The 11076-nt window shown below is 31.9% G+C and overlaps 2 protein-coding genes across 3 annotated transcripts in view; one reads left to right on the top strand and one right to left on the bottom strand.

The window, feature by feature from the left end:
• Window positions 1-8020, top strand: part of LOC108693585 (metalloproteinase inhibitor 3) — a 32445-nt gene extending 24425 nt beyond the window's left edge. For both annotated transcript variants that reach the window (XM_018202617.1, XM_018202616.1), the window contains exons 2-5: window positions 4299-4425; window positions 4853-4935; window positions 5048-5278; window positions 6336-8020. In XM_018202617.1, the coding sequence (XP_018058106.1) occupies window positions 4299-4425; window positions 4853-4935; window positions 5048-5278; window positions 6336-6557 (663 nt within the window). In that variant the 3' untranslated portion in view covers window positions 6558-8020. The remainder of the gene's footprint in view (window positions 1-4298; window positions 4426-4852; window positions 4936-5047; window positions 5279-6335) is intronic.
• The window catches only part of LOC108693584 (synapsin), a 40986-nt gene extending 30768 nt beyond the window's left edge, over window positions 1-10218 (bottom strand). The window contains exons 1-4 of the mRNA XM_018202615.1: window positions 9949-10218; window positions 9186-9439; window positions 8691-8826; window positions 8134-8238 (exon numbers count right to left, since the gene is read on the bottom strand). Of these exons, the coding sequence (XP_018058104.1) occupies window positions 8134-8238; window positions 8691-8826; window positions 9186-9439; window positions 9949-10218 (765 nt within the window). The remainder of the gene's footprint in view (window positions 1-8133; window positions 8239-8690; window positions 8827-9185; window positions 9440-9948) is intronic.
• Between the last annotated feature and the right edge of the window lie 858 nt (window positions 10219-11076).

Below are 11076 nucleotides of genomic sequence, written 5' to 3'. Positions count from 1 at the left end.
TATATATACATACTTTAATGAAATTTATATTCATAAAGTATTGTCTTACTTATAAAATAATCAAATTAAACGTGTTTGATTGCGAGTTGATTTAATTGATGCAAAGGAATGTATTGATAACGTAATACACTTCGAATAAATATATTTATGTGTATATTTTATAATCATTAAATATTACATGCAAAATTATTTGAATTCATTCTTAACCAAATTAATTGTTATTTATTTTTAAATGAATAAACTTTTTTCAAATAAGGATTATTCCAATAAGTCAAAAATTAATTACATAAATTACTTGAGCTCCTTTTTGTTACATTAGCTATTCTTCATATCTTTAATGGCAAAAGGATCTCGCGCGCGAAAACATGCCTCAACAACATGCTTCGCTATGTGATTTCGCGCGCGACTTTATTCTCAAGTGCAAGTGTGCATTACACATACGCGTATAATGCGTAAGATTACGATGTTCCTTGCCACCATCGTCGGCGGCAGCTTCACTTACGGGATCGCGAAGTGAATCCTGAGGCGCGTGACGAATCGCTCGACACCGTGTCATCGCGACATATCACCGGCAGACAGTACGCATTCTTTCTTACACCGTGATATTTATTGTCGCAAACGGAAATAAAAATAATGCGAGTGTATATACGGCATCGGCCGCCTGTGACATCAGCCCCTCAATCAATCCGTTTTGCATGATGATGCATGAAGCGCATTCGGCCAACATCGGCAAGAGGACACTTATCTGGGTGTGGACGCGACGAACGTTGCCCATATAAATCCTTTCGCCAGTACTATAGAATCTCGATTATCTGAGCGATACATTCGATCCTTCGCATTATGCTCATTTAAATATTTAATTCTGACCGTATATAGAGAAAAGTTACACATTATAAAAGATGATTATCTATTTTTTGTTCATGATTTTTTTTCTTTTATTGATATATAATGATATATAAGATGATCCCAAAATTAGTAAATCGAAATATCATATTGCACAAAAAATTCTCTTCGAAAAAAATAACTTAAAAAAAGTATTTGTCATATTTTTGTTTCGAATATACTAATTTTGGGATATAACTGTAAAACTGATTACAGATTACGGTTAAACGGTTGTCGACTTGGATCGTTCAACCATAATTATAATTGGTTTTGAACTTTTAGATTTTTAACAAATTTTTTGTGACAAAAAATGGTAAATAATTTTTTAACTTTTATTTTGAGAACTTTCTTCCTGTGGTATTTTGATCTGCAAATTTTTGCAAATAATTATTTGCGTTAAAATGATTTGAAAAAAGTTGATCATTTAAACATTATCATTGTTCGCCGTTAATTCGTTTAAAGTAAAAATATTTCAATTAAAGTAAAAATATAACGTAAATCTTGTGATAGTTGTTCTTGCATGTTTCTTCTTCCTAGAACTCGTATTAATGAAATGAATGCGCATCTTTCAAATGACTAGACCGCAATTGATTTCTAACAAGGCTATCGTATAATTCTATGTAAATATTGCAATACGAAGGTCATATTTTATTTTCTTTCTTGCAACTAGTTTCAATTCGCAATTAAATGATGTATGTTTGTGAATTTGAAAGTCAATTAAATTAATCGTAATTAACTGAAATGACGTCATTAACGAGGTAATCTAGAATTAAGTTCAGTTTATAAATGATGATTAAAAAATTTGTTATGTTACAATATGTTCATCGGCTGACGTCAATGTATATATTATACATATATTATATTATATATTAATATTTATGTGTTTACAGATTGATTAATACATTCATGTTGCTTAATCTGCACTATCAAAATATATTTTAATCAAAATATAAATATATTTTAACAATTTATATTTTTAAAAAATTGTATTATTGTCAACTTTGACATTTTAAAAAAGGAAGAGTTACATACTAAATTAAACAATGACCATCAACAATAATAAATTTAATTTCGTTGATTATAACAAACGATTATGATTAATTTTAGAAAATTAAAAATATGTTTGTTCCAATTTATATATTAGGTGTAGTAAAAAGAAATCCATTATTTTTGCATGAAATTGAATGGAAAAATAATGGATTTCTTTTTACTACTAATAATTATCTTTATTAATTCTTACAACATAATTTCTTTTCTGCAGATTGATCGAATTTAAGCGGTAAACCTTACTATACAATTCCGCTATTTAAACCGCGACCGGTAAATTTTCTTGCGGGCAAACCACTTTAGTACATTACTGTAATCGAGTATGAGTCGAGACAATAAATTCGCATAAACATAAATGATGATTATGGGTCTACCTACGATATTGTGCGTCGCTTAGATCCGCGTACATCATACTAAGTATATCAAAGAAAATTGCATGTTTTCTTTCGATTATATATTGTCACGAATTGAAACAAATTTATGTCAATCTCGGAGTATTGCAATTTATACTTTTTTATTAGATAAGAATATTATATAATTATATAATATTAATGCACTCAGTAAAGAAATTATCTGTTATTACAGTTATTTCTAATAATCCCGCCACTTTTACAAAATGAATCTATGAAGACGCTGAAAGATTCTCAACGATGATATATGGTTGCGAATATCCTGGTATATCCCTACATGAATTTACCACAGCAATAACTGCACCCTTGTCTTTTTACGATATATCGCGGTAGATCTCGCAGAGATTTGCTGAGAGAAAGACGAGTAGGCACAAAGGTTCCATGCAAATTGTCGGTGTGAAAAACTTGAAACACCATGAACGTAATTTGCAGAGCTCGAAATATAACGCTTCTGCGATAAAATAGTATCCGACTGATCCGTGCGTTCAATGCTTTTAATAAATTCGTATCAAGAATACGATTCCATTTGTCGAATGTATACGATCGCTAGTCCGTATCTCGCACATTTTAATGTATTTATGAACTTGTGTATTAAATTAATGAATATTTCCATTATTGTAATGATCCTATCAGAAATTTTTTTTTTTTTTTTTTAGTTTTTTTTTAGTTTTTCTCGTAATAGAAGAATAAAAAACAAGAAGACATTTTTCTTTGAATTTTACTACAATTTTTATATTGTATTGAAATTTTTGTCTCAACAATTTATTTCAACAAGTATAACTGTTTTTAATTAATATTTTATTAATTTAAGAAATTCAATAAACATAATAAACACAACACAGATATCAAACATTTATACTATAATTCATAGTTAGTGTGCTATTTTTTATTTAGATTATAAATATTTATTTTCATTAAAATGATAGATAGCGCATCTCAATGAGACATTTTCGGCCGCGCAAAGTGTTTCTAGATCACGTTCGACTTTGGTTACCGTTTTGCAGCTATGTTTAGATCACGTTCAGCTGGCGACGATAAACTAGGTCGGATTAGCGCATTTCCTTGTGCGAGTTCTTTAGTTTATCAAAAAAGACTGTTGTCTTATCTTTTCTCATACATTTCATAATTTCCGAGAATTTATTGCCTTTTGCCATGCATCAAACATGAAAATATTATAATTATGAATGTTTTTTAAAATTTTCATGTAATAATATCATGCCTATTTGATATTTGTTGCGTATTATATTGCAAGAGGCAATGCGTATTTATTATTTATATTAAACTGAGAAATCTGCAATTTAATTATAATATATTGTAATCTTTTATTACATACATCTTGAATATAAATAAATATCATATCCAATTAATTAAAATCCGTTATTTACTGATAATATTTAGATCAAGTATTGAAAATTATATGTTTGTATAGTAATCTGAATATCAAAGCTATAAAATTTACATGACATTATACTATAGCGTAATTATCCAAATTGGTTGCTAAATTCATCACGATTAGCATGGCATCAATGACAACTATGATAATAATAATAATAATTAATGCTATTTCTATGATAAAGGCAACTTGAAAATATTTTATTCTACCTTCATGTTTTTATAAATTATCTCGGCAAAGTAAATTTCACTGTCTAGTTATTCAAAGAGTCGAGTATCTTTCACACACAAGTAATGTGTTGCCCGAATAACTTGAACACTTGTAACCGGATTTCGCAGATAAACGGATTTTCCGCATACATAGCAATTCATTGTGTCGCATTACGCACGTTTCATCTCACGGTGATTAAATTACATTTGCATTACCTGACATCAACTGTTACATGCTGGCTCTTCAAAATTGTACACAAAATTGAAGTTGAGTTAAGCGATCAAAGCGATCATTCCAATAAATTATCAATGGGATTATTTTGTTGTATAAATAATGCATCTCTTAATTTTCTTCAGATGGGGCGATTACTCATATGGATGCACTTCTCACTGTTAATCGTGCTATTAGCATCGGTGCAGAAAACTACAGCATGCAGCTGTGCGCAGGCCCATCCTCAAACCAAGTTTTGTGAATCAGATTTTGGTAATTTCACGGTCAATAATATGTTTCAGTTTTTGATATCATATATATAACGCAAAAAATATAAATTGAAATTTTAATAAATATTTCAATTCTAATTTTATTCAAATATTACATTATTTTTTAACGAATTGTATTAATATCTTATTTTTATTTATATATAATAATTTTAATGAATATTATATTAATATTTAACTTTGTGTAATATTTTATAATGTATTTTATAATCTTTTTAACTTAAGTTTATAATATGTTTTATAATTTCTTCTATAATAATTATATAAGTTTTATCTTAAATATATTGATATATAGCTAATGTATAACAATTTTCTATAAAATCATGCGACTATTATGCGCTAAATAACAGTGAGAATCACTTTTCGATCTTTGTAAAAGTTTGGCCACAGTTAATGACGTTCTTCTGTCACAGTCGTCGTAGTGAGGGTGAAAAAGATTCTCCCCATCAACGACTATGAGATCGCTTACAAGGTCAAGATAAACAGGGTGTTCAAGGTGCGTATTATTATTATGCCGGCGAAACCTTACCGCGCGTAGACAGACGTTCGTCGTGTTCGCGAAATGCAATCTATGCTTAACCTTACGCCTCTGCTTCTTCCTCCCGCAGTCAAACCCAAAGGCCGACATGGCACTGATACAGAACCTTTTACGGACACCATCCACGGACTCGATGTGCGGAGTGACACTGACCGTCGGCGACACGTACGTTCTAAACGGGAGAATCGTCTCGGGAAAAGCACTCATATCGAACTGCGGGCTCTCGATAAGATGGGCCGACACGACTACTAGACAACGCAAGGGATTGAGACAGCTCTATCAACAGGGTTGCGTGTGTGATGTAAGTGGATTATATCTTATCTGTCGTCACTTCAAATGTATTCCTTCGATTATTAATTCGATTAATTTCTTAATATTTTGAAGAATATATTAATATAAAAATTTTAACTAGAGAGTACCACAAGATATTCTGTCTAACATTTGTTAGATATTGAAGGAACAATAATCCAATCTTTTGAGTTAAATAATATTTTATTTTGTTTTAACTTTTGTATATGTCAAAATCAATCTATTTCTGTGGTTAAATTGCTTAGCTTGTTTTAAAGCAAACAACGTCCATGAACAAAAGCATATTAACATATGCTCTAATAATTAATTAATTAAATTTGAGTGTTTAGTACATTTAATGTTTAACTTCATTGTTTTAATTAATGCGTATGGTATATTGAATAGGAACTTACAGAATCTATTAAATAGGAACCTATAAAAATCGTAGTAGCAACCTCGGGAAATATATACATATTGAGTAGGAGTAGAAATTGCAGTGGCAACCTAAATGGAAATGATTAAAAATAATTTAAATGGATATAATTTGAAATTATGAATTTAACAGTTTAAACAGCAACGCTTTAGAATTTTATTACTGGTGAGGATTATCGATAATAATTAATAATATTGTTTTTCTCATGATATATTACGTTATTTGATTGTAGCCATAACTAGAATCAAATTTATCGTACATTTGGAAATTAGAGAGAATAGAATTTCTAATAAATACATCGAAATATCGAATTCAGTGAGTACATTGAACAGGAACTTATAAATCATATGCAAAATCAAATATTTTTTCAACTGATTCCGCGAAACCAACGCAACTCGCTGCGTGAAAGATTAAGGCAATGAATAACATACGCTGTAAATCTCGGTCGATTTTATACAGTCGAGAATGCTTCTCAAAAATGGAGTGTCCTAAAAATACGCGACCAAAGAACTGCGCAGATATATCTGCGCATTTGTTCAATCACTGCTGATTTATGCGTGACGCGAGTTTACGCGACTAAGAATACGAGATTATAAGGAAGAGCGCGGAAAAAAATGGCCTGGTTTTTGTATCGCAGATTCTGTACACACATTGGAGGCGCAAGGGTGCTGTGCTAGAGTCCAGCGGCGGAAAGAATTGTCTGTGGGAAAGTACGCCAGGCCCCCAGGATTGCCAAGAAAAATACGGCGTGTGCATGGCGTCATTCAGCGGCTGCTCCTGGATTCCCTCAGTCCCGTACAAAAATTGTATTAAGGAGTATCAGCGTAAACGCGAGCAGCAAAGGTCGCGAGAACCTTAATCGTATCGTGTTCTGTTCGTGTCTTTGGGCGATGGGAAGCGACAGAATTTATCGTTCATAAAATGATGCGACATGTCTGTCAGACAATTTGATGACGGACGCGCCGCGTAATCAAATGAGAAACGATGAAATATAGCGATGTGGTATGGCGGTAGTTTAATGGAAAGCTGCAAGTTCGTAGCGCGTATAAATGCAAGAGACCTGAACTTCTGCTATGTATTACATGGAATAAGTAACATGATAGTTTATTAATGAGTTACCGCATACGTAGATGCGTGAGGCAAAAGAGAATCCCCGTACTTTAATAATAAATAGTTTCATTAATCGTTAAAAGCAATAACATTCTGCTTTGTAAATTGCCTTTATATTTTTAGTAGTGTTTTCGAATAAAATCGGATTTATCTAAAAATGGCAATACGTTAGATCTTTGAAACTGAAAAGTAGACAGGTGAGCTTTACTTGTGAGAGGTACAACTGTATGTTCGTTAACGATTATTACTTTTCGAGCTAATTTTTATACAGATTTCGATGAACAGAAATAATTGTATGTTGAGGAAATTGTATTAAGAAACCGATACTATGCAATTTTAAGAATCACTATCGTCTGTTAAATTATTCGTGACTTAGATTCGATAGTAACAGTATTGGCTAATTTTATCCTATAAGTTTACAATGGCAGTTTAACTCGTTTAACACATTGTGGCTATATTACAAATAGAAGAAGTATTAGTTAATTATTGATAGATCTAACCGACGTGTGGTGCAATCGACCCTTAATTATTCGATTATTATTAACGAGGGGTAAGTTTGCATCGCTTAGATATTTTGAACGCGTGGATATATTATATGGATTTCATCGCTGAAATATATATGAGCGATTACTTTCACGATATTATTCTTTCGCTCTTAACGAGTTGTATATATATTATGTATTGTTTATGTATATTATGTATCATTAAATTATTCCAATTATCGTTGTATGTAGTCTTAGACGTCGTTAAAAATTCACTCGTACTTTATTACACTTCGTAATATATTATGCGTATTTTAGATTTAAATTAAATCATAGTCTATGTATACATTTGTCATTATTATTCATAATTCAGAAATTATTTAATCTGATGAAAATATTGAATATGTGAATCTATAATCTTATAAATATATATAGCAGGTTTTGATGTTGCGTTGAAAAAATACATTTATTGTTTTTACTCTACTAATAATATATTGTTCTATATATCTATAGATATATAGTTCCATTAACGTTAAGTGAAAGCAATTTATGTAGATCGAAATTCAAAACATAAAATAGAATGCTAAAAATTTATATGTATGTGCACTTTCGAATGAAAAAATATCTATTTTTTACGTATAAACATTTTATTTAGCTCTTAATTGTGGTACTTTTGTAAGTGTTATGTGACATGTAGAATAAAAATAAATGAAAACAGTTGTTCTTATAAGCATGTCCTCATTATAATACCATATATTAGTCTAATAATGATTTAAAAATATCTTGTTTTTTTAAACATGATGAAAAAATGAAAATTTTAAATATATTAATTGATTTACTTACCATTTCGCGATGATTGGGATAATAACTCTGTTCAATCAAAGGGAAGTTGTCTTTACCTAAACGGCGCTGTAATCCCAGCAGGTGAGCAAATACCCAAGGTTTGTCCTATTTCATAGAATACGATAGCAATTACTGAAAGGTTCTTATAATGTGCATGTAAAAAAGATATATATAACACAAAATCGATACAGGACATCATATATGAAGAGCCTCAATATATATATATATATTTACGCATACAACATATACATTAAAATTTTTATCATCATCCTATTTAATTTCTGTATTTTTAATACAGGTAAAATTTAAAAAATTTTTAATATTAATAAAAATAAAACATGTTTTGATATATTAATTAATTTTGTGTGTGTGTGTGTGTGTGTGTGTGTGTGTGTGTGTGTGTAAATATATTAACATATATTTGTTAAAGATTTTTATTTATTTGTAGATGACTGAAACTATAATATTCTTAATAAGCTTTATTTTTTTTATTATGTTTTATAAATAATAATTAGGGAATTTATAAAAACGATAATTTTACCATAATAATACATTACCTGAAAGTTGTAAATTGCTGTGAGATTATTAACGCTAGGTACACCGCCATACATCAGACCAAGAAGAAGATTCTTGTAATCTTCTCCAGCATCTCGTAGATTTTGACGTATCAATACGAAATCAGGTTTGAACGATCTGATAACAAATAATGATAGATACTACATATCCGTTGCTTGATATTGATTTAATATTTTAAATAATAAATTTATTTCTATCTCATTATGTCATTATAACGTTCTATTTAAAAGTTTTTTTATACATTATGTATTACAATATTAACTTTTTAAATTTTTTAAATTATTATTTTAATTTATTTCTGGATAATTTAATTTTGTATTGTCTAGGAGAAACGCAGAGTAATATTAAACTGTTAGAGTAATATTAAATTATAAAAGTTATGTTAAACTATTTAAATCATGCAGTTTAGTTTAAGGATCAATAAAAGGATTGGGATGCAGAAACTATTCTCAAAAAATATTCCAATTTCATCTTACCGAATAACTTTGGTCCCGTTACGATAGACAGCCATGGACACTATGGTGCCCGCCTCGCTTGCCGTCAGGGACAGTTCTCGAAATTCCGCCTGCTCCACGCGAATTTCATAATCGCCATGCAATCTGCGTCCCCGGAAGTATTTGCTCCAATCAGTATTCTGATCATCGATCACCAACAAAGTAAAGCATCGATCCTTGCTGTATGACGAGCCTCTGGTTGCGCCAGATACCGCCGCTCCCAAAATAGAAGCACCCTACGCATCATTTTAACTGTCACATACTGTGACATTCTCGGCTTGCAACATTCCGACCAAACGGAAGATTGATTATAATTAACTTCTCTATGAATGACAGGAAAATGCTTTTGAGAAAGCCAAATTTAAAGGTTTCGAAAACACAGAATAGAAATATAATAGAAAGATATTGAAAGAGATATTTTGAGAAAGATTTTGAAATATTACTTATTTAATCAGGATTATTCATAACTAAATTAATTATTAAATAATTATAAATGAAAATTAGATCGATAAGAATAAATCAAATAGAGAGGATCCCGTTTTTAATACAATATTAATATTCATATTTGCTTTGACTGAAAATAGGATTTTTCCTATTATTTAATTAATTATTAATAATTCTGTCTCTTGTTCATTTTAATAATGGTTAAGCGACGAAATTACTTTTCATTGAATTAATCTGAGTCTGTTAGATCAAAATTGTCGGATAAATTTAAATAAGGAAAATGAAAATGAAATTGACTTGCCTGGTCGCGGGCGGCACCGGTTAAGCTCTGTACCCGTTGGAGCAAACTCTCCCGTGTCTTCGCTGGCGAGGATGGTGCGCTAGTGGTCCGCGAGCCAGGTCTCAAGTTGAGACTGAGATCGCCGCCGATGGGCTGCGGCGGTCCCTGAGGTGGAACACCCGGGATCGGCGGCTGAGTTGGCAGCGATATCGGACCCGGTTGGGATTGTAAGGGTCGATCTGGCACTGCTTGATACGGCTGAGACGAGTCCTGCCGGCCCACGGTGGCCATCCCAGGATCCGCGTTGGGCTCATCATCGAGCTCCGAGCTTAGGTCCCCTGACGAGAACCTGGAAGACAAGCTATGGTGGTCGTCGTGACAGTGACAATCGGTCGGCAGGCCGCGCACTGACACTCATATCTGATTGCGTTAAATGCACATCGATCAGAGCCATTCGGTGCTGATGGGATGACGAACATGGAGATGACGTCGGCAATGAGACGGTCGCTAATCGGCCGCTGCATGCGTGCTGCGGATCTTACGTCTATTTCGATTGCAAAATAGATGGTCACGGCGTATTCAGTTCAAAGTAGCATATTTGTTTCTTTTTTCTTCATCCATTAGATGGTAATCTCTTTTTTGCTCAAATGATTTATTGAGCAACCTAAATGCGAACAATGCCTATAGGATATCCGCACGAAACCACGTTATTGCGCGTTTACATCATCGATTTATATTACGTGTAAATATGATTACTCATAAGTAACAGTGAGATTTACGTCATAAATATAAAGCAAGAGATGAAAAACGCGATATCGCTGATGAAGGAGGAAAGGTAGTGTTATGCTAACGTTGCCGTGGGTAAAGCAACGTTAGTACGATGGCTTGATATCATGACGTGCGTCCAGGCTGCTGCATTTGGGGCAATGCTGGAAGCGGTATTTTTAACGAGCCACATGCACATATCCATATTTGTCGAACACGAAGGACTTGAAATTTTTAATAAGAACATTAAGGTACTGTGTGTTTAAATTCTCCTCTGTATCAATAACGTACGCGGAGGTTCCCAAACATCTCGATATGATCTCTTTTGATATTTAAAACTCTCTCTTTGCAATCGATTAACAGTATTTTAAGAATTAATTTTAT

The sequence above is a fragment of the Atta colombica genome, unplaced genomic scaffold (genome assembly GCF_001594045.1).
Source record: "Atta colombica isolate Treedump-2 unplaced genomic scaffold, Acol1.0 scaffold92, whole genome shotgun sequence".
In the NCBI taxonomy this organism is placed as follows: Eukaryota; Metazoa; Arthropoda; class Insecta; order Hymenoptera; family Formicidae; genus Atta; species Atta colombica.
This window is presented reverse-complemented; position numbering and strand designations above follow the sequence as displayed.